The 24366-nt window shown below is 33.3% G+C and overlaps 5 protein-coding genes across 7 annotated transcripts; 3 read left to right on the top strand and 2 right to left on the bottom strand.

Moving 5' to 3' along the window:
• Positions 1-6611: 6611 nt before the first annotated feature.
• Positions 6612-8145, bottom strand: Pglym78 (phosphoglyceromutase 78). Its single transcript, XM_076305292.1, has 3 exons — positions 7941-8145; positions 7127-7624; positions 6612-7062 (listed from the first exon to the last, which is right to left on the bottom strand). Exons 1-3 carry the CDS (start codon positions 8038-8040, stop codon positions 6896-6898), a joined length of 765 nt encoding a protein of 254 aa, XP_076161407.1. The 5' UTR covers positions 8041-8145; the 3' UTR covers positions 6612-6895.
• A 479-nt stretch (positions 8146-8624) lies between these two features.
• LOC143143707 (uncharacterized) lies at positions 8625-9937 on the top strand. The gene is made up of 3 exons (XM_076305294.1): positions 8625-8829; positions 9053-9326; positions 9400-9937. Exons 1-3 carry the CDS (start codon positions 8678-8680, stop codon positions 9829-9831), a joined length of 858 nt encoding a protein of 285 aa, XP_076161409.1. The 5' UTR covers positions 8625-8677; the 3' UTR covers positions 9832-9937.
• On the bottom strand, positions 9921-11444 carry Slbp (Stem-loop binding protein). 2 transcript variants are annotated; one of them, XM_076305295.1, is made up of 3 exons: positions 11181-11444; positions 10522-11107; positions 9921-10444 (listed from the first exon to the last, which is right to left on the bottom strand). In XM_076305295.1, the coding sequence occupies exons 2-3, from the start codon at positions 11055-11057 to the stop codon at positions 10303-10305; spliced, it is 678 nt and encodes a 225-aa protein (XP_076161410.1). In that variant the 5' UTR covers positions 11058-11107; positions 11181-11444; the 3' UTR covers positions 9921-10302. The 2 variants fall into 2 exon arrangements, with proteins under 2 accessions (XP_076161410.1, XP_076161411.1); XM_076305296.1 differs by having other exon boundaries at positions 10522-11094.
• Positions 11445-12350: 906 nt separating this feature from the next.
• Positions 12351-15635, top strand: LOC143143705 (X-ray repair cross-complementing protein 5). Its single transcript, XM_076305291.1, has 13 exons — positions 12351-12508; positions 12686-12796; positions 12855-13069; positions 13147-13275; positions 13365-13443; positions 13521-13658; positions 13740-13896; positions 13975-14108; positions 14183-14326; positions 14410-14555; positions 14621-14866; positions 14964-15117; positions 15200-15635. Exons 1-13 carry the CDS (start codon positions 12488-12490, stop codon positions 15212-15214), a joined length of 1689 nt encoding a protein of 562 aa, XP_076161406.1. The 5' UTR covers positions 12351-12487; the 3' UTR covers positions 15215-15635.
• Positions 15636-16700: 1065 nt separating this feature from the next.
• Positions 16701-23669, top strand: LOC143143709 (uncharacterized). 2 transcript variants are annotated; one of them, XM_076305297.1, is made up of 5 exons: positions 16701-16722; positions 16854-16960; positions 20152-20189; positions 21075-21323; positions 23282-23440. In XM_076305297.1, exons 2-5 carry the CDS (start codon positions 16957-16959, stop codon positions 23384-23386), a joined length of 396 nt encoding a protein of 131 aa, XP_076161412.1. In that variant the 5' UTR covers positions 16701-16722; positions 16854-16956; the 3' UTR covers positions 23387-23440. The 2 variants fall into 2 exon arrangements, with proteins under 2 accessions (XP_076161412.1, XP_076161413.1); XM_076305298.1 differs by lacking the exons at positions 16701-16722; positions 16854-16960; positions 20152-20189 and adding exons at positions 20203-20688; positions 20743-20969 and having other exon boundaries at positions 23282-23669.
• Positions 23670-24366: the final 697 nt, after the last annotated feature.

The raw sequence follows: 24366 nt of genomic DNA, 5'->3' as shown, positions 1-24366 counted from the left end.
AAAATTAATTTCTATAAGTATAATCATTTATAATGCATAAATAAAATACAAATTGTTCGATTAATATTGGGAACATGCATAAATGTTAGTAACAATCGCGAAAATTAACAAGTATGTTCTCCAATTGACGGTAACCCATATAATTACCACGTTACAAATGTTTGAAATTGCGCGTTCCGAATATATTTGCATGCATACAAACAATAATTCGATATGTAGAGAAATATTTATTTATTTTATCGCACGGTCGGGAATATCATACAAATGGAATTACTTATCTTTAATGTCGGTAAATTTATGCTCGTGGCGCTATCTATTGATAAAATTCAGAACAATTCCTCGATAAACTTGAGCGTTTCTCCGCCAGGTGTTTTCACACCTTAAGTGTAGTTTACCTATTCTCTAGTAGATGGCAACCAATTCCATTGCCGTGTGACATATGTGTGTCACTGAGCGTTCGGAATATATATGCATATATACAAACTATAATTTCGATATGTAGAGAAATATTCATTTATTTTATCGCACGGTTACTTCGATTGTCTTTGTCCGATCTAACAAATATTTCCAGAAAGTGATTACTTTCAAGGCATTATTTATACTAGAATAATGTTAATAATTGTTTAATCTAAGGTCCCACGACGCTTGTTAATAATTATGATAAATAAACGTCAAGATATTGCTAAATTTGCGAAGGCGAACGGATTCGGAAAATGTTTGTCCATTTCCGCGATTGTTAGTAACATTTATATGTGCTCCCAATATTAATTGAACAATTAATTAATTGTGCATATTATTTGTGCATCACAAATGATTAAGAAACTTATAGAAATTAATTTTGATCGAGCTCCGAAGTAAAGAGGTGTTTCTTAAAGTTTTAAAATATGGAAAGTAATAATTGTCTATTAGATATATCGATGTGACATTTGATTAATACTTGAAAAATCGAAATGCATACTTCCTTGGCGACAGTGTTCTCCTCATACCAAAGGATGAAATTCAGACATAAATTGTAGAAAATGTTCAATGTTGGGACTCTTGTTGTCAGGAGTATACGATATGCGAGGAAGTACCACGATTTCGTGGATTCCTAGAAATGACGTCAAATTCTAAGAATTTCTGCAAATTGAGATTCTGCGGAATTTTCAAATGAATTTCCGAAATTTTGCTAGATCTGTCTTCGATTTTGGGCTTTGCTAACAGGAGAACATGATACTCGAGAAGGTATTCTTATTCGGGGTTTTTTGGAAATGTTGTAAAATTCCAAGAATTTCCGCGAGTTGAGATTTTGCGGGATTTTGGAACGAATTTCTAAACTTCTGCTAAAATTTTTCGTCAATTTTTGGCTTTGGTAACGTGAGGACATGATACTCGAGAAGGTATTCTTATTCCGGTGATTTTTGGAAATAACGTCAAATTCCAAAAGTTTTTGCCAATTGAGATTTTGCGAGATTTTCGGATAAATTTCTGAACTTTGGCCAAAATTTTCGACGATTTTGTACTTTGGTAATTTAGCAATTTGATAGGATCCGATTAAGGAATCGGAGGCAAATAATGACTAAAAAGAAGCTTTTGTTGTTACTAAAAATGACTTTATTGAAAGATATCAATACATCGGTGATACAATCTCATTCTTTCATTTAATTAACATACTCAAGCACTCATACACACTATAAAAATGTTACTTTTCAAGGTATTCAACTTCTTCTTATCTTAAATAACCATTCTAAATTCGCAGCCAATTAGCTCGATATTACTCGCAGCGAGTAATACCGATTACCAGGTCTCACCACGTGGAGGTTGCTGCGAGCGGAGACCCGGAGAGAGATAGATGGAATCAAAGTTCCATCGATCTCCCTCGACACGCGATACAAACGAAGATACTAAACCAAAGAGATGGAAGGAATCAATGTTCGTTCGATCTCCTCGTTTAATACTGCCGAGCAATTACATTATGGAAAAATTAGGCAGAATTGGGAAATACGCGACACGAACCGTGGAGTTGCACCTACTAGGTCGGTCCCGTTTCCCCTCAGTGGGCCCGATTCTCAAGGATATGCGCGACGCCGTCCACTCATATAGAGTGCCCCGTTTCTCCCAACTCCGCGTCAGGAACCACGCAGAGCGTGGACCTGACTTACGGAGGATGACGAAGAGAAGGTCTTGTGGCACAAGGGCTTCCGCAGGGACCGGTGCGAACACCTGCCCCTGTGTTCGCAGCATATACTCTCTCAAAGCGGACGCACCAGAAGAGACGGCGATCGAGCGTTCGGTCCACCTCCACGGCCGGTCACTTGCTTATGCAACAAGCAGAGGTGGCCGGACTGAGATACGAGCAAGCGAGCAAAAAGAAGCTAAAGATTGGATAATTGCTCGGCAGATCGCAGATATTCGTACATGGTGACCTTAAAACTAACTTAGTCCATACTTAGAATTAACAGTCCCGCGGAGGATGCAATACATCAGTCCTCTTCGTTCTTCGTTCTTCGTATTCCGATATATCTAAGAGAATGTATCTAAGAGAAACCTAAGAGAAACCTAAAGTCAAGGCATAATAGAAAATAGAAACGAATTTGGTTAGTGGAAAAAAATAAACATGTAAAAACAAGTCGAAATTAAAATCAGAGAACAAATGAAATGAATTACACAAAGAAACAATTAAAAAAAAAAGAAAGGATTGAGAGAGTGGTCGCCAGTACTGACCACCGCCTACCGGCGGCCAGTACCGGTTACCAAGGTGGGGGGCCCCCCTTCCATAAACCTAAAACGAAGAGATCCGTCCACCTCGAAGGCTCCAGGAAGAATGAAATTTTAAACAACCGGGGGCTCCTTATGTACCCTCCGCAAGGTCACTTACCGTTACTTCCATTGTCTTTGTTCGATCTAATCGAATATTTCAACAAATTGATGGCTTTGTAGCCATTATTTATATAATACTATAACATTGACAATAATTGTTTAATCTACGGTCCTACGACGGTTGTTAATAATTATGATAAATAAACATCAAGATAATGCGAAATCTATGAAGACGAACGGTTTCGGTGAATGTTTGTTCATTTCTGCGATTGTTATTAACATTTACGCATATTCGCAATATTGATCGATCAATGTGCATCTTATTTATGTATTGCAATTAATTAAGAAACTTATAGAAATTGATTCTAATCGAGACTCAATGTTAAAACGCGTTTTGTAGAGTTTCAAAGCATGGAAAGTAACAATAGTTTATTAGACACATTAATTTAACATTTGTTTAATTCTTATAATTTACACTATACGCGTAGAAGTTGTATTTTTTACTGAAATATTCGGAAATTCAATTAATTGCTTTTCTAGATAGAAAAATCATACTGATGAACGTTTGTGATTCGATAAACAATTCCAGCCTTGACAATGTCGGTTCAATCTCAAAAACAACAATACCATCACAAACGAAAAATACTTCAACGAAATGAAATTTTAAGCCATTATTTATTCTAAGACATTGTGAATAATTGTTTAAACTGTGTTCCTATGACGGTTGTTATTAATTATGATAAGTAAACGCCAAGATATTGCGAAATCTGCGAAGGCGAACGGTTTCGGTGAATGTTTGTTCATTTCCGCGATTGTTACTAACATTTATGCATGTTCCCAATATTAATTGAACATTGTTCATCTAATTTATGCATTAAAAATTATCGATTCGCCAACAACAATTAATGTTGATCGAGTTTCGAGGTATAAACGTGTTTCTTAATGTTTCAAAGCATGGAAAGTAACAATTGACAATTAGATAAGTTAATTTAACATATGTTTAATTCTTATAATTCTCGCAATTCGCGTGGAAGTTGTATTTTTTACTTAAAAATGCCGAAATTCAATTAATTGCTTTCCTAGATAGAAAAATCATCCTGATGAACATTTGTAAATCGATAAACATTTCCAACCTTGACAATGTTGGTTCGATCTCAATAATAACAATTCCATCGCGAACGACGAATACTTCAACGAAATGATATTGAATGTTTGTTCATTTCCGCGATTGTTACTAACATTTATGCAGCAATTAATTTTGATCGAGGAATTTGACGTGATTTCCAAAAATTCCCGAATTCTACTAAAAGTTCGGAAATTCATTCGAAAATCTCGCAATTTTCGCATATTTCGCAATATCTTGATGTTTATTTATCATAATTATTAACAACCGTCGTAGGACCACAGTTTAAACAATTATTAACAATGTCCTAGAATAAATAATGGCTTAAAATTTCAGTTCGTTGAAGTATTCTTTGTTCGCGATGGAATTTTTCATTGAGATCCAACTGACTTTGTCAAGGCTACAAGTATCGATTATCGATTCACAAGTACTCATCACGAATATTTTTTTATCTAGAAAAGCGATTAATTGAATTCAGGCACTTTTAAGTAAAAAATACAACTTCCACGCGTATTGTGTAAATAATAAGAATTAAACAAACTTTAAATTCATGCCCGAAATAGACAATTATTACTTTCCATGCTTTAAAACTTTATGAAATACGTTTTAACATCGAAGCTCGATCAACATTGATTTCTATAAGTTTCTTAATCCTGTGTGATGCATAAATAATATGTGCATTGTTCGATTAATATTGGGAACACATATAAATGTTAGTAACAATCGCGGAAGTGAATAAACATTCACCGAAACCGTTCGCCTTCGCAGATTTCGCAATTTCTTGACGTTTATTTATCATAATTACGACGTGGAATCTTTAGTTAAGCTTAGACTAAGTTAGTTTTAAGGCCACCATGTACGAATATCTGTGATTTGCCGAGCAATTACCCAATCTTTAGCTTATTTTTGCCCGCTTGTTCGTTCCTCAGTCCGACCACCTCTGCTTGTTGCATAAGCAAGTGACCGGCCGTGTAGCTGGTCCGAACGGTCTATCGTCGTCTCTTCCGGTGTGTCCGCTTCCAAAGGGGACATGTTGCGAACACAGGAGTAGGCATTTTTGCCGGTCCCTGCGGAAGCCTCCAAGATAAGACCCTCTCTTCGTAAAGCTTCATCAGTCGGGTCCACGGTCTGCGTGTGCTGACAAGGAGTTGGGAGAAACGGGGCACTCCTCCTCTGAGGAGGAGTGGATGGCGTCACTCGTTTTCTCTCGAATCGGACCCACTGAGGGGAAACGGGATAGACCTAGTAGGAGCAACTCCACGGTCGCGTATTCCTCAATTTTGCCTCGTTTTGTTCGTCGATGTAATTGCTTGGCAGAACTAAACGAGGAGATCGAAGGAACATTGATTCCTTCTTTCTCCATGGTTTAGTAATTTCGTTTGCACTGCGTATCGAGGGAGATCGATGGAACTTTGATTCCATCTCTCTGCCCGGGTCTCCGCTCGCAGCAACCTCCACGTGGTGAGACCTGGTAATTGGTATTACCAGCGATGAACAATAATTATTCGTCGCTGGTAGTACCGAGCTAATTGGCTGCGAAATTAGAATAGTTAGTTAGTATATAAGAAACAATTGAATACTTTATTACCAAATATTGTTGTAACGCCCATACATAACTTAATACTTTTTTCAAATTTAATAATATGAATGTCAGTCTAATGCATTCAAATAAATTTATTAAGTATATTGCTCTTTTTTCCATACAAATGGAAAATGTTCCCATTTCCATGGTACTTCGTGGAGGGTACATGTACCCAAATTGGAGAGGTCTGTCCACCTCGGAGTCTCCCAAGAGAATGAAAGTTTCGACAGCTGAAAGATGTATTTACATCCCTTCGAATGTGACTTACCTCTTTGTTATAAAGACATAGTTTATGTCTTATATATATAAGACATTTGTATTATATATAATTAATTATAACTAATAGCTTAAAATATCATTTTGTTGAAATATTTATTGTTCGTGAAGCAATTTGTCGATTAAATCGAACAAAGGTGAACGAAATAAGTGTCAATCTGTAACATCACACTTACCGACAATTATGCTCTCCTGATACTAAAGTTCCAAAATCAGCGAAAATATGTAATAAAAGTTCGGAAATTCATTTGAAATTCCCGCCACAGTTGTTACAATTTTAGAAATAACGTCATGTACAAGAAATTCAGAAAAATAAAATTGTCAAATATTTGCGGGGAATATTTCGCCGTTTTTGAAGTGTTGTATTCGAAGAACATCATAGCTGAGAAAGTGTTACAATTACACTGTTTCCAAAATTTGTGATGTCGATTCATGAAACCTAGAGTGCTGAACTGGTATTTCTGCCCTAACCGATAACGTTGGGATTGACTTAGAAATGGTAATATATAAAAGTATTGGTTTATATGTCTATGATATATCTGAACTTTTGGTATTAATAAATTTAATCCAAAGGTGTGAGGTTTTAATTTAATATGAATACTGTGTACAATGAGTTATGAAATTTCGAAATTATTAATCTCCATATATGAAAATGTGTTGAAATATTCATTTCAGTATACTTAGTATTTATTGTATTTGTACTTTTATTTTTTAATAAATTATTTATGAAATGTACATACAATTTCAATTATTATAACATAGAAAACAATAATTTGATAATAATTAGAATGTGAAACCCTTGATTGTAGAATGTAAGAAAAAATAATGATATTGCATTTTTATACTTGTATTTTTATGCTTTTCTTCTAATTTCATACAATGATTCTCAATAAATATTCTTTTAAATAAACTACAATGCGCAGAAATTTTTGACAGTCATTAATAATAAATAACTATATTTAAATTTGTTGTTTTGTTTCTTTATAAACATGTTCTGTGAACACATTTAAGTGTGCTTTATAACATTGGAATTAACAATAATGATAAAACTAGAAACTAGTTAATAATATATATGCAGTGATAGAGGTCGAGTTGTATAATAAATTCCTTTAGCTTTATTTAGCTTTTCCTTGTGCAGCAACTGCAGCCATAGCTGCTTTGACAGTTTCTTCATCGCCTAAGAACTTCATAGATACAACAGGTTTAAGATTTTCATCTAGCTCATAAACAAATGGAATACCAGTTGGCAGATTTAAACCCATGATTTCATCATTGCTCATCTCTGAAACAAGAAGTAGTTATTATATTTCATAAAATTTTCTTTTTCTGTAGAAGTAATAACTTACGATCCAAATGCTTGACTATGCCACGTAAACTGTTTCCATGAGCAGCAATGATAATTTTCTTTCCCTCCTTTAGCTGTGGAATGATAGTACTGTTCCAATATGGTAATGTCCTTTCAATTGTCAATTTTAGAGACTCAAATTTAGGAAAGTCTTCTGGTTTCAGTTCATTAGCATATCTTGCATCCTTTACTATCGTATCATAATATTTGTGATCTGGTTCCATTGGTGGAGGTGGTACATCAAAGGATCTTCTCCAAATTTGAACTTGTTCTTCACCATATTTAGCAGCTGTTTCAGTTTTATTCATTCCAGTCAAACCTCCATAATGACGTTCATTTAAACGCCATGTTTTGCTAATGGGAATGCTCTCTTGTCCTAATTCTTTAAGGATTGCTTTAAGGGTTTCGTTAGCCCTTGTTAATACTGATGTATGAGCAATGTCAAAAGTAAGTCCTGCATCTTTGATTGCTTTTCCTGCAGAAACTGCTTCAAGTTTACCTGAAAAATTCAAACGTAAATTGCAAAATACTTATCATCAAATGTACGTTATTTATTGAATGTTAAAATTCGAAACTATAAACCTTTAAGTAAAGGTTATAATAGTTCTATCATTTTATTACTAATTACAAAATCACTGTAATCATTTTATTACTATTTACTAACTTATGTATATGATAACAAAATGAATTGATATAGAATGTATGTGGCAATTTTTGTAGTAAAACACCTACCTAACAGTTTTTAATATTTCATTTACCTCGACCTTTTGCCCTTGAAGATTACTCTCAACAATTATTGTCCCAAAATCACTTACCTTTATCGGATAAATTGGCATCGTACCATCCGCAAAAAAGATTTAACTTATTCCATTCGCTCTCTCCATGGCGTACCATGACAATTGTGTATTTCGACATTTTTTTGCCAAAAGAATTAATTTTACGTAAAAGAGAAACACGATTCACGAGCAGAGATCTGAGCTCCGTACTTCTGCACAACTGCTTGAAACGATTGAATTGCAAACCCCCACCACCTATCATTCCTTTCGATCGTATGAGCACTTTATTTAAAATTTTACTCCAGTATATTCTATTGTTTTATATTCACGACCATAATTTCTCTATATAGACGCAGTAAATTTATTTGATTAGAGAATATTGTTTTTAGTGATATCTAATTGCAAGGATTAGTATTATTTTTTTCTTATTTTCATACTGATTCATTAGTAACACATTTCGCGCCACTGTAGTAAATGGTTAGTTTCGTTGTATATCGTATTTGATGTGATACGTATGCAATAACAGTATTTAGTTGCTTTCAGTAACAATGTTTAAACGATAATATAATTGTAACTGTATTAATACAATTTTTATATGATAATAAATAGTTGTGTGATTCTGAAAAGAGTCCTGTTCAATTATAAACAGACATAGGATAACCTTTGTGAAAGTAACAAGTATCAAAATTATTTTCAAAATCATTTTGAAATAATGTTATAAAAATAGCAAACACACATTTGTATTGTTCGACGAAAAAATCTATTAGTTAATATCTATGATGGAACTTTTAAACGATGAAGAAGTTCATAATTCTTCTTTACTATTAAACAAGGAGTTTTTACAAATTTCATGTAACTGGAAAATTAATAATAATAAACCGTTTCACGATGCTTTCACCACAGCAGCCTCATCTCAAGAATTTGAAAAGTAATGAAAATATATTTATATTTCTTACAACAAATTCATGTATATTTTACAAAATAGTACAGATAATGTATAAACATTATTTCAAAATGATCATACAATAACTTGACTTCCAATTTGTACTTTAATATCATTTTCTTTGGTTTTATTTGACAATATATTTAATAAAATTTAATCTACAATTAGTATTCTTTATAATTGAGAAAGCAATATGAATTTTTTACAGGACCAACTTTGAAGATGTAGTTTCACTGAATACTTGTATATCTTTGCAATCAATTCAGTCTTCCGAACCATGTATGTTGGATATAAAATTAATTAATCACCAAAGGATATCCCGTATCGCAGTAGTTTCGGAGGCTTATGTATTAGAATTTTTCAAAGAATCTGGAGAATATGAAACAACAATATTTGCAGAATTCATAGATGAATTTCAAGATAATTCTGTTTATTTTGCAGAAACAACAATTATTCCATCTGCTACAGAAGCTAGTATTAAGGTATAAAAATTATATGAAACAAAGTTTTAACAGTTTTTAAGAGAAGTTATTCGAATTTGAATTTTTATTTTAGTTTACAAAAACAAAAAACAAAAATTCAGTTGTGTGGATATATGGTATAAGGCTTTATTTAACAGAGCCTATTAATGAATCCAAGAGTTTCCCTACAGACATTTTTAGTCCTGAAATACTTAAAAATTTCTTAACTAAGCTTACTTTTAATAATGAAGAAGATAATGCTTCTGTTGATGTTCAATCATGTTATAAGAATATTTTAAATTCATTAAAAAATAAAAATACTGAAGAAAGTAGTGAAAAAGAAATAACACAATGTACTAGCAAGAACACTATACCAGATATTATGCATCTTCAAACTTACATTGATAATAAATTCTGTGATATGGAGACAAAAGTGATGAAAAGAATTGATGAAATGGAACAAAGGACCAATCAAAAACTTGATATTATTTTACAAAAATTAGAATCACAATTTAATGTTAAGTAATATTCACTTCATACAATTTAAATGTATAAAGTACATTTGTAAATAATCAAAATGTGTATTTAATGTAACTCAGTATGTACAATAAAAAGAAACTTAAAATTTTTGAAAATAATACTGGTTTTTAGTATTTCATGTCTAATTGCTTCTTGATTACTTCCATGTTTGTACCTTTATAAACATAGTAATGCAGAATTACATGTACTACAGTTATATATATATTTGTACATAAATTGTATTATTTGTTTTGTTAAAGATTTTGAATCAATAATTTATAATACATATTTCTTAACTTATATTGCAATCAAACATTTTTGACACATATAAATATTTTTGTAAGCATACACCAAAATTTATACTACATTTTATCTAATTTTTCTATATTCTAATTTTATACATATTCTAAAAAACATGAATCTGTGAAAAACCATGATGACATGCTTATGTAATAAAATAAAGTTTAAATATTTTATTTTAATCAACATTACTATTATCTTGTGGAGGATCCCATTGATGAAGTTGTTTCCTCCACAATCTTACCATGCCATCCCATCCTCTTCTACTGTACTTAATATGCTTTGGTGGTGTTCTTGGATGTTCTCTTGTACGTTTTTCTCTAAAATGAATGTAATTAAAAGAGTACAATATATTGTAATAACTTTTCAATATTATTCTTATGTATAAAATATTTACTTAGGCACAGCCTCAATATATCTGTCATATCCAATAGTATTCTTTCCATAATCTATTTCCTTTTGTCTGTGAGCTAATATTCTAGGATCTGTTTCATATTCTATACGTCTTCTACTACTACATGAAGAATTTGTAGTGGAACTTGAATCAATATGACATCTAGTACGAGAAACTTTTGTATCTTCATGATATGTACTTTTTCCAGGTCTTTTGCGGAAACTATGTAAATCTTCTGGTTTATTTTTTACATTATGTTCATATTTTATGGTACTCCCATTATTTATTTGATTTTCTTGGTATTTAATCCTATTATTAATGTGTACATTAGAAGCAATATCTTCTTTGTGTTTATGATCCTCACCAACATGTAAATTATTCTCTATCAATTCAGTTTCTAAGGGACTTTGAGATTTTGCAATTTTCTTATTGGATTCTATTATTTTACCAAGCTCGTTCGAGCTCATACAAATCGCTTCATTAAGAAGAGCATCATCTTCTTCAACCAATTCTGGATCCATTTGCTCGTCCGAATCCATTTTATTCAAATCGTAGGAAACTATATTATAACACGATCTACAAGTAAACACTAACATAAAGTAAAATTTATATAGTAACTGAAAAAATAATTAAAATAGAACGAAAAGCAAGCAATATCTTACCTAACAAAAATAACCTAAATGTATGTGACAACTTTTGTATTAGAACATAACGGAAAATCGTTAATTACACGTTTTAGCGATAAATATAAGAACTCAATAAAGTTATATACTTTTTATCTTTTGAAACCAGGAAATACTGGAATTTTGAGCACAGTAAGATCGTACTTAATTTTAAACAAACGCGTCAACAGTCTCAATTCTTACAAGTGTTACGAATTCTACGAGCGCACCTTTTTTGATAATCTATTATTCGTTCACCCTGTAGAATTGCATTTGTTAAGCTCAATTTACAAAGAAAAGTCGCGATTGACATGTGCATTCAAATTTATGTCATAGGAGTTGATGGAGACATAGAAAAATAATACAACACTTTAATTTGTACCATTTGTTAAAAAGACAAATTTAGTTGCAATAAAAGAAATGTTTTATGTGTTAATTTAAGAAATTCAATTTCTGTTTGTTTTACCGAAAACATTTAATTACAAGAAAGAGTTAACGCAATTCAATAACATTCGAGTAACAATATTTATATCTATTCTTTATAAAAATGTTTAATTAAATGCTTTTAATATTTTAAAGTCATCACCATCTTATCGGTCCTTACAATTTGAATCCAAACTTGTTTAAAAGGCGCTCTCATCGCAGCGCAATCTCAATTTTATAAATTGGTAATGTCAAAATTTTTTTTTCGTTCTTGATCCTTATAAAACATGTATATTATAAGTATGACAGCTACAAATGTCCAAAATTTCATTGCTTATATTCCTTTACATGTGTTCTTATACACCAATGATTCTGTTTTTTTCGATTTCATATTTGCTCTCTTTTTCTTGAAATTAAATTTTATAAAATGTCCGCATAAATCTTGCGCCTTTTGTTTGAGAAATTTTTATTTCCTATCGGTTAATTTGGAAATTATGAGTGATATTTTACATTCGAATAGTGAAATTAAAAAACTTTTTTTTAAGTAAAATTGTTATTTTATAATAATTGTTAATACGTATCTGTGAATTGCACAGTATTTAAATGGCTATGTACGTTAACAAGAATTAACATTATTATCGTGATGCGCGAAATAATTTTTCTGTCAAAATATCATGGAATATAAAGTCATACTTGACCAGTAAAGACTATATATATATAGTAATAAATGTCATATATAATTTTCTTTTGGCCCTAATTAAAACAATAATTTTTCTCAAATAATTATGAATGTTTATTATTTAAATACTTATAATCCTTAACTTATTCAGGGTCTTCGAATATATTCATACTTTAATTGTACATGTAAATTTCAGTTGTGTAAAATGCCTCCAAAATTAGAAAAGGTTATACTTTATTATCTTTTCAACAAATAAATATAGATTTACAAAAATTATGTAATCAGTTATTATTTTGGTTTTCTAATAATCATAAACTGTATTGTTTTATCTATAATTGAATATCAGTAAATAAATATATATTTTTTACATAATAAAGTATAATTTTATTGATGCAATTTCCAGGAAACATTAGTATTGTTAATGAATATTGGAGTGACATGTTCCACTAAACAAATTAATTCTATTTTATTGGAGAAAATAAAACATATTACTAAAAGAATAATTGAGAAAAAGGTATAGAATCAGTGTTAATATTGTTTAGTTTTTATTATAAGTATATATTGATTTACAGATTTTTTTACGACCAAAGGATGAAATTGCAGTAATATTGATGGGATCTTCTGTTACAAAGAATAGTTTGAATACAGAACATGTAGAAGAGTTTATAGATTTTCAGATTCCAAACTGGAATTTAATAGAAAAAATTATGCATCTGCATGAAACAAGCTGGTGTTCCAATTGGGTGGAAGCACTTGTTGCCACAGTGAATTACATAAACAAAAATGCGTATGTTCAAAAGTTATTCTAACATGAATAAGTTATTTTAAATACTATATTTAATATTTTGTTGTTTTTTGTTTCAGTTTTGATAATTCTATGAGAAAAGTAGTTTTGATGTCAGATTTTAACGAAGAACATGACATTATTTTGCAATTTCAAGCAGATGCAATTGCAAAGACCCTTTGTACAAAAAATATTGAGTTGCTTACAATGTAAAACAAATTAATTTTATTCGTAAATTGTTTTATTCCTTTGTACGAATAATTGTATATAATTTGATTTGAGAACTTTATCTTTTTAGAGGAGAAGAATCATTAGATGAAAGACCTGAAACCTCTCTTAAAATTAGTGAAATGTTTCTGAAAGATGTTCACAAGAAGGTAATATTTATTATTACCTTAATATCTATATCCATAACATATTTTGATACAATTGTTAACAAATTTTTCATACTTAGATCAATGGTCAACACATTACATTTAATAATGCTATATCCGATTTACGATTTTATCTAGAGGTACCAACAAATTCAATACCATGGTATTGTACTTTGGAATTAATCGATATAAAGATATCAATTGTCAGTTACATTAAAGTAAGAAAGAATTTTAAACTTAATGAGATTATGTATAGTATATGGTGCACAATCATTTAAATTAAATGCAATTTTTAATAGGTGACAGATACTAAAAAATTTCCAACATGGAAAACAGCTAAAGACAATGAAAAAGTAGTATCAGTAAGAGACTACTCAGATAAGCAAAGAACTATGTATAAGAAGGATGAGACTGTAGCAGGATATAAGTATGGAGGAATTTTTATTCCAGTTGAAAGTCTGTTACTTATTTTTCTTTGTTATTGCTAAATTTAGATGTAAATAATCAAATACATGAATGCTTTTGTAAGTGTAGAAAACCTAGAGGAAGCTATGAGTTACAAAAGTGGGGAGAAAAGTTATAGAATTCATACCTTCACAAAGAGAAAAAACGTTGGTTTGGAGTATTGGCAGGATAATACTTCACGTGTTGTTTTACCCTCGAGTCAAGTAAATGTATCCCTTATTATTTTATTTTTACTTACAAACTTTCAGCTATTAATATATGAGTGTATATATTTTAGAATGCGGAAAAACCATTTTACAGTTTGGTAGAAGCAATGCGCGAATTAGACGTTGTTGCCATTGTGAGAAAAGTTAATAATGTTAATAGTACACCTAAAATGGTATTATTGTTTCCATGTATTGATATTCCTGATGAACCATGGGTATTGTAAAATATTTTTTTGAATTACATTGTCTTTTCAAACGTCTATCGTTATAAAAACTATATGTGTTTATATTCATATAGTGCTTGGTGGAAATATCTTTACCATTTGCAGAAGATCGTAGAATAATGGATGCAAGACCTCTTAAATCTGTTATTAAACAGTTATCCAATGAACAAAATGAAGCTGTAGATAATTTATTAGACTCCCTGATATTACCTGATACAGAGTAAGTATATTTGAATATTGTTGCATTAATATATATCTTTTATATTTTTATATATTTTCAAACAGAGACAGTTATGTAGTGGAAGGCAATCAGTGTTTTTTACCAGGATTCGTGTCAGATCCTGCAGTACAGCATAGATGGCACATGTTATCTTATCGTGCTCTTAATCCGGATAAACCATTGCCACCTATGGAAGATTACTTACAGAAAATTTTGGAATCTCCATTCGTGAAGGAAAAAAGTAAAGATCCCTTTCAAAGGATCGCAAAATTGTTTCAACTGGAGAGCATAGATCCCAAAGCAAAACAAAAGTAAAAACTTTTTGCATAGTACAAGAAGCATAATAGATACTTTTACATATAGAAATATCGTATACATATTTTTATACTAAAATAAGAAATATTTCAGAAGCAAATCTGAAAGGAAAGACAATGTACAAGATGATAACAAGATTAACATTGAAAAGATTATTAAAACTGATGATAAGATTGATATTGAGGACTCTTTCAAGGAATTGCCAGTCACGTTTATGGATACCTCGGATATTGATTTGAACGAATTGGTAAAATAAAAAACAATGAAAACATGTTGTACATATACATTTATGAGATCTACACATAACTTAACCGATATTTTTATTTCAGGCTGACAATATATAACTCATGGTATTTGTATAACACGTGTTATGCACAATGTTTGATATTACTTTATTCGCGATGTTCCGTAGTGTAGATAGATGTTCGTGCAATCGACTTTCCAGTTCGTTAGAAAATTTGGTTCTCCGTAGCACAAACCTTTAAGTGTTTCGTTTTCTGGGAGCGATTATCGACATTGGTACGCAACGGTATCGGTATCGACGAGTGACACATCCGTTGTGAGTTTTTTTAGAGTGTCTCGACATTCGATGACCTATTTATAATGTGGCGTTATGCGCGTTGCATGGGCCGTTACAATTTTTATATTAATTTTAAACAGTATACGAAAGATAAATGAGTTATATATTTTTGTATACCTATGAAACTTATTTTGAAAGACATTGTATGGGAATCGTAAAATAAAGAAATGCTGTCACGCAATGCATTCGTTGTGTATCTTAATTGGAAGAAAAACAATTCTTGAGACGAAGCCCACCACAAGTTGATGACACTATCGAATCTGAATATGGGAAGGGCGAGATCGTCTACCCACGTCTACACCTACTCCATTTGTCTTCACGCTATCCAAAATTCCTAACTATATACGAGGGCAACCCATCGTAAAGAAAGAAACATTCTAAAACGTTTCCATTATTTATGAGATTTGTTCGTACGAACTATAGAGTGAACGATTTTAAAAATGATTAAAAGAAAGCTTAAAAAGAAAGATCTAGCTACGATCATTGTCACTCAAATCAACTTAGAAGCCAAGAAAATTGAATATCATTCTTGAGATTATAGTCTATCTAAAGAGACCAGATACCAATGTTTACATTAACGCCTGCATAATCAATTAAATGGTCTGTAGCTATTGGTTTATTTTCTTGAGTTCCAAGAACGAATCTCACTCAGTTATAGAGGGCTTTTTCTCTGGTCAGAATAAACCGAGTGGTTTGAAAGAACTCTCGGAATTAACACTCCACGTCTTCTTTCGAACCATTTGGCTCAATTTGAACCATTCGATTTCCCTCAAGTTGTTCGGTTTGTTCGAATGGTTTGATCTTTTTTAAACAAACCGAACATTATTTGGTCGATGGTGGTGGTCATAGTAGTAGTAGTAGTAGTAGTAGTAGTAGTAGTAGTAGTAGTAGTAGTAGTAGTAGTAGTAGTAGTAGTAGTAGCAGTAGTAATAGTTTAAAAGTGATTCAAAATAAACTTTTAATAACAACAAATTATTTTGCCTAATTTATTTCATTTATTCCGTTATCATCCTATATTTATTTTATATTTCTTTAAGAAGTAATTGTTCGAAACTGTAGTTCTTTTATTACATGTACCGTTGATTATACAAGTTATTTAATTATAAGTCAAATAATTTAAATTACAAAAGAATAACAATGACATTTAGAAAAAATGTTCTACGCAATCATTGGGTCCGAGTATTGTGAAGTCGGCCCTGATCCGATCACGCACTCAGCACGCGCAGTCGTCGTATTCGGTATCCTGTCTCGTAGGACGAACTGTAAGTTCTTGTGAGTTCTTATCTCTTTTTATTTTTAATAACCAACTCGCTCAATAACATCGAATAGCTCGGTTAGTTTCGAATACTGTTAGTCCAGTACTTTTGAGGCATCCTGTACATTATAACGGCACTCACTTTCAGGGCCTCCGAGGAGCGCGGATCCGCTGCAATCTCAGTCAACGAAGAGACGCCGTCTCGCGAGGATCAACAGGTGTTCTTGCTCGTGCAAAACGCGTTCATCAGCATGGGTAAGTTTTTCGTACAAACTGACTCGTTTCATCGATGAACGGAACAAGAAGGTCCAAATATTGCATTCGACAGTGAATAACACGAACATATTGGGACTCGTTTCAGTTGCGAAAGCGGTGAATTATAGACGAAACCCACGCAATAATACGTTGCGTGTTTGTTAAGGTATGCAGGATGAGACACGCTGTGAATGTAACTTTGAGCTCTATACTGACGCTATTCTGTTGCAGAAAACAATAGTATCTAAACACTTGTAATGGTTCAGTATTAACAGATCCAGTATCTTAGAAATTTGTCCAACGTTAAATTTTGAAAATGATCTCGCGACTCCAAATTCTCGCGAAAAAAGAATTTAATTGCATACCATTTGCAATATAATTGGAGGATTATCTACTCGAATAACTCTATCTACAACGAACCCTAATATGTTAATCGAGTTAGATTTTCAGTGAAGAATATGAAGAAAAAGTATAATTGTAACAAGTACTTGGTGTTTCTTTCGTTTCTCGTGTTTTGTTCAATTTTCCAAATGGATCCGATTCTTCAATTGTTTTAACTTCGATGTTCTGATAAGTGGATGTTGTTCTTGTAATTGTTGCAACGTAACGAGAAGAGTACTACCGTTTGCAATAAAATAACAATTTAGTAGTCAGCTTGTGGTGGCTTTCATTGCACGCTACGGGGAACGAATCACTGATGCCTTAAATGTCACAGACAAATGTCAGAAAGGAAATGTCACGTTAAAACGCGTCTCGTTGCACGTTTCAGCGATCACAAATTGCGCTACTGTTCGTAGCAATTGAGATAAATCGGGTTAGAGATTTATAAGCTGCAAAACGATCAAGTCGAGGGGTACCGTAGTACAACGATAGTACGCATTTTTGATAAACGGTGAATCAGCGATCGCTTTTGTAATGCTCGCGCTTTTACACCTCGTTAAACATTGACCTAGAAAAGAATAAGAACATCTCGATGAATGAGAGAGGCTGCTAATTTACTTATTCAAGTGAGCTCGTTCTGTAGAATGAGAGTTTACACGTTATCGCACCTCTTCTGTCTAATGGGTCACTTCAATGCCCTTCTCGTTAACGACAACTTCAAAGACAAATATATTCGACAAATCCGCATGTTCTTAGATTAAGCATCCGAATCTGTAATTGTGTACAGATATCTGATTGTCGATTTTTTTTTTTCTTTTTTTTTATCAGCTTCCAGATATCGAGTGCTCGTTTGTAAACAGATCAGTGAAACTTGATAGACCAGCTCAGTTTGTCAAATGCAATCCTGGACCGGAGAAACGTCTTTCGAAAAAGAAGTAGGCTCGTGAAATTTGTTTTCCTTCGTAGTGAAATCAGACGAGTGGCCAAGTGTCGTATCCTGTTAACGAATTGTCAGAAGGGTGTAATCGGTTCAGCGTGATTTGTATCTCGAAACAGAAGCAGTCTGATCGAATGTACCACGCGGAACCGCCGCCGATCTCGTTGTCCTTGCAGAAGACGCGCTTGAGCGCTGTTTAGAATCGATGGTAGATCAGACAGATAAAAATAGCACCTACTCGATTGTCTCCTCCCACTCGTAGTCCGGTATTAAGTCGAAGATCGATCCAAGGAAACTGACCGTGCAACCGTTTTGCATTTGTTCGTTAAGCATCGATCCGTCCTCCTCGGTTTCTATCTCGAAGCTCGTGTTTACCGAGTCGATAGCAGTTTGCCTTACTCGAAGACAATATTCCCAACTATCCTCTTACTTGCGGTTGAATATATAAAGTCGAAGACCAGTTCAAGGAAACTGACCCTGTAACTGCTTTGCATTTCTTCGTCAACTGTTGGATCCGATCTCGAAACTCGAATTTATCGTTTTCCTTCAATCGTGGAACAATATTTTCTAATTTTAACGTAACCCAGGTAAAGAGAATCGATTCAGGGAGACTGTAACAATTTTTCTTTTTCTTTTTTTTTTTTCACCCGAAATTAAGTGCATTTACGTTCCTTTACCAAATCTTGTAGCAATTGTACGTAGTCGTTCAACGTATTGGATACACGTTCTTTTATTCGTGCATCGAACTTTTCTTAATTTTGCAAGAAATATTCATCTGCCATCCTTTCTCTTTTACATATTCGCCCGGCGAACTGGTCGTCCTTTCTTTTCTACGTGTCTTTTTTTCATCGAGTCCTGGATTCTCATCTGTTCACTAACATTGGAGCTGATATTCGATAAATGATTAATTCTCCTCGTTCTACGTTGCATCATCAGTAAATAGATAAGTTTTCAAATTAATGTCGAACTGTACACCCGTCTAATGGAAAAATTACGTAAACGAAGAGACATCATTAAATCGGAAAATCGGGGAATTTTTTCCCCGTGACGTCTAATAGGTATATATAAACACACTGGCGTAAAATATACCATTTTTATGATATAATACACGCCTTGCTCAACGCGCATTTAAGTAAAAACGAATCTCGCCAATATTCGTCTCGTATTTTAACAATTTTCCATTCCACTTTCATACTTTACACATGGATATCATATACATAGATATACATGGATATCATATACATAGATATACATGGATATCATATACATAGATATACATGGATATCATATACATAGATATACATACATGGATATCATATTTTCTGATCAATGAAAGAGATGAAAGAAAATTCACATACGTACGAACTTCTCCCTTTATTTTCATCCTCGAAAAATCGTCGAGACACGAAGCTCGTTATACCTTTCGAAAGTATTTTCGCTCAGATTTGACAAAAAGGATCATTTCCCATTCGTCGGGATGAATCAGGAAATGGATCACGCGGTGTTTGTCGCTCGATCTTTCGCCATTGGAATTTTAATCGATCGAAACTCGCCCGGTGTAAAGCTCGTAAACAGCTTCGGGTTCGATTCAACCGAGAACACACCGTAAGAATGACTCGTCTGAAAAGGGATTGCCTGTCGTGTTAACGCACGGCATTGACTCTCTTTCCAAGTGGCCCAGTTTTCACAGTTTACGTTTGCCTAATGACCGAGTACGTTCACGCGCTACCTTACGCAACCTTTGACGTGCAGAATGAAACCTTTTTACACATCCGACCTCTTCGCCCCCTCACCCCCCTATTCTAAACCACCATGTGTCGCAAAAACCGATCTCGACATTTTTCTTCTTTTCTTTTTTTTTCTCTCTTTTCAGGGACCGTGTACGTTTGCAGTATGGTGACCATGCTCGCCGTAAGTTTCACGTAAACCATCGACGACGATTCACGCGTGCTTCCTGCGTTTCATGCCACCCGGAAGTGTATCACGCGCATTGGAATTACCCGTGGAGAAATCGGGAAAACGATGATCTCTCCTGGAACGTCTCTATGGCTTTTTCCTCTCTCTTTCTTCGCTCGTGCACGATTTTATGCGAATTGAATCGGAAATCGGTCCGTGGACGTTTATCGTCTTGCGTAAAACACGGCGGACCCGATGGTAGACGAACATCGATCCTTTCACGAATGGAAAGTCGAGTTAACGATGTATGAATCACCATTGAGTGCGTGCGATTGATACGTGACGCACGTAAACGTTTATTTTCGTGACCGGAGTATTTTCTCTCCGATCGGGAAACACAACTTCGTCGTGTGAAGAAACAATTTTTTGATTCGACCGGTTGCGCAAGTTTGAATTTCATTTACGGTGGTCCACCTTGGAAAAATTTTCGTTTGGAAAGAATCCCGATCGAGAGGTAGAATTTCAAAGTTAAAATCGTTTTCCGTGAGATTAATTCCAATTGTTACAGCATCGACGGAATACGTTATTTTTTCTCTCTAATGGAATCGATGGAGAGGGGAACGTTGCACGTACATTGCAGTTCATATTTGTGAATAATATAAATTCTTGAATGGTAATTTCACGCGTTGCAACCAAACCGGGTATCAAAATCGATCTTTCTCGTAATTGTGGGGAAAACGTAGGAAAGTATGTTGCAAATTGTGCCTGGTAATCGGTGATTTGTACGTTTGTAATGTAAGAAAAAGCTCTGGTACATTTTCTGTTTGCGTATTACATTTTCTTAAGCGTGCCACTTTGTTATCCTCTTTGTTGTATCTGATCGTTGATTTGTTCCATCAGGTGCTTCTCGTCACGGTGGAGGCCGGCGATATGATGCGTAAAAGCATTGTCTTCGATAAGAACACACCAGACGTGTTCTACTGTCCCCAGCAGAAACCAACGGGTTTCGAGAAGATGATCGTCAATGCGAAACCGTTGTCCAAGCTGTGCCAATTCGAGGGCAAACCGATACCGCCCGATTATAAAAGCGATTGCTACAACGACGTGGACGAAACGGAATACGCCTGCAAAGAGAAATACAGAATTATGGTGAGTCATCATCGGTGAGATCACCGGGGCACGAATAACGAAATTTCTTCGTCGAAAGCAGACTCGACGCCCGAAAACAAAAAAAAAAGAAAAGAAAACACCAAATATAGTAAAGTACGAACGAACGAAACAAACCGTAGAGATACACGCGCTTTATAGCGGGCTAGAACGTTCCAAGGCGAATTTTCAAGTTTTAACCGAAAGAAACGAAACTGAAATGCCAGTCCCCGGATAGAAAATTGCGAAAAGGGAGCTTTTGTGCTTCAGCCGCATTTCACTTGTTTTTCGTTAACGCGATTACACTCCTGTAACACGAGGTTCAATTGGAAGCTACCGTGTGAAAAGAAGACTATACGAAGAAGTAGTAAATATTTCGCGATTCGACCGACAGGGTGGTATACTTTATCGGTATTATTTTATACTCGAAATTCAAATTCGAAACAAATACTGTGAGAATGTCTAGCTTTAAACTAAGGTCAATAAATAAATGTAACGACTTGAAACATTTTCTTTCGTATCGGATATAAATTGTACAATCTTTGGTAAACGATAAATCACTTTTACCAAAACGATCACTCAAATTAATCGAAGGTTTACTTTCTCTGTTACGTTGAGGATTGAATAGAACAATTGCCGATATTTGCCCAAAACGGGACTAAATGTTTCCAATTGAACCTCGAAGAGCACATGATAAAAGTAAGCTAAGCGAAGGTCAGTTTTACCTGAGATGCACGCATCATCCGATCATCGTAACGCCGTGTTCATCACGTGTAACGGATTGGTGTCGGTTTTTTTTTCTTGCAGAAGCGATTCAGAAACGCGGAAGGGGATGAGAAAGCTGTGGATGACTTCGCCAAGAAATAGATGAGAATCAGTGCTGCACGGCCGAACTCTACGCGTGCAATTTTGCAATGCGCGATTAAACCGGGTCCTCCGCTAATGCTCAAGCTTGCATCCTACAGTCCTATAATTATAAAGCACTTCTTGTTTTTTTCCCCCCCTTTTTTTTTCTTTCTAAATTTGAACAAGTAGACTATCCGCTGCTAGACCAGGTAACTGGATGGTTGAGTGACTTTGAAAAAGAGAAATTTCGGTTGATATTTAAAGAGAATTATTGAATCTGTAACAGTACAAAGCATTTAATTTAGTATTATTATTATTAGTTTGTTGTATGTGGAATTCTGGTAGGATCGAATGTCACGAAATTCTTTTTGTCTTCATGGCGAACGTTGAACGACAAGTCATGTATTATGTATATATATATATATATATGTTGTTACATCCGTTCCTTTTATTGCTGGAAAATTAGAATTATACGGACTAAACTTTTACCGGTGCTCTGTACTTTCCGAGCTTGATGGGTGATTTGTATTTTTGACAATAACATTAATAAAACTAACCACAATGGAGTTGGGCAAATTGATCATTAATCCGTCACGTTATGGCTTCGAAAGCTGCTTCAAGAAACGAGAAACTAGTTACGCGGTGTTATGGAATTCCTGATAGTTTGATAACCGTTTGCGCACTAACTTTGCATTATTCATTGCGTTGTGAACAGTTGATCTCGTTTGATATATTTGTACACGTGAATACCAGCCTGTTGTTTCAAGAACTAAAAATAAATTTTAACTGTAACAATACAAGTTGTCATTAGTTGCCTCCAATAAGTTCATTAAAAATAAAATCGAAGAAAGTATTATACACACACGCGTGCGTGCGCGCCTGTGTGTATATATGTATGATTATTGAAATAAAGAAACATGTATGGTAAAACCTTTTGTCATGAAGTGAACCAGATGACTGCATCAAAGATGTGCATATTGCGGTAGGTAGTACTTTACATAAAGTTTCAGCTGAAAATAAATGGAATAGAATAGAATAATTATCTATTCTTTTCAATTTTTCTTATACTTCTTTTCTGTTCATATATTAGTTTCATGAATGTATCTTTGTTTTAGATGAGACTACATCCGCCAGGAAGTGAAACACCTTACAATGGGGCACGTCTATCAAGGTTCTTAGCTTTTGATAAAGATCTACACAAGAATAAAAACCAGATTTAAAATGATAAGCGATGGAAGCAATGTTTCATAGGTGTCTTTCTTGTAGACAAATTACCGATGATTATTTTAATATATTTTGTTTATATTTTAATTTTCTGAGCCAGTTTCATAAGCGAAACAAATTTGAAAATCGAATAATCGAATTTTCATTGCTATTAATCTATCAGCAAATTAATATTTCAAATGCTTTAATCGGTTTTTACCGTTAACGATAAATCTGTATAACATGTTGGCAATGTTAATTGTAAATAATTCAAGTTCCTGTCACTGTCTAATGCTCTAAAAGTCTGACTCAGTCTTATTTGCTTTTTCTTTTATAATTCACATTTCAAGGAAAAGCATACTCGTTATTATTAAACTATTTAACGTTCCTATTCACTGTGAAGTGTACAAAGGTTTCTTAGCATATTTTTGTAATATACTTGTAACATAAGCATAACGCATTGTAAAGAGATAAAGTAATATATGTGAATGAATATACTCTTTGAGTTTGTATGTCCTTTTCTGTATATTTTACCTGAACACATTATTATTCGTTATACCGATATATTAAATATATTCTTCAGTTTTCGGTATAAAATATTGAAAATTCAATTCGATACTTAAAATATATATATTTTAAACAAAAATTTTTTAACGAATTTTTGACAAGTGAGATCATTTACTAAACAATATATAAAACTCGTCTTAAGTGCATTAAACTTTATGGAGTATTAAATGTGCCTGTAATGAAACATTCCAAAGTGAGTTCAGAATAAAATGCTGAATATATAATTTATACAATATATTAAATAAACTATTTTAAATATACACATCATTTCCCTCTGAAGAGTCAACGTTTTATAGTTGGTTTAATTTCCTGGCGTTATAAACAGCCGCAATAAACTTAAATACAAACACTTAATTGGAACAAGAAAATAAATCTTTTTACAGAGAAATACGTTGTTCATGTACAACTTAAAATTTCATAGCTCTCAATG

Source organism: Ptiloglossa arizonensis, chromosome 2, assembly GCF_051014685.1.
Source record: "Ptiloglossa arizonensis isolate GNS036 chromosome 2, iyPtiAriz1_principal, whole genome shotgun sequence".
In the NCBI taxonomy this organism is placed as follows: Eukaryota; Metazoa; Arthropoda; class Insecta; order Hymenoptera; family Colletidae; genus Ptiloglossa; species Ptiloglossa arizonensis.
This window is presented reverse-complemented; position numbering and strand designations above follow the sequence as displayed.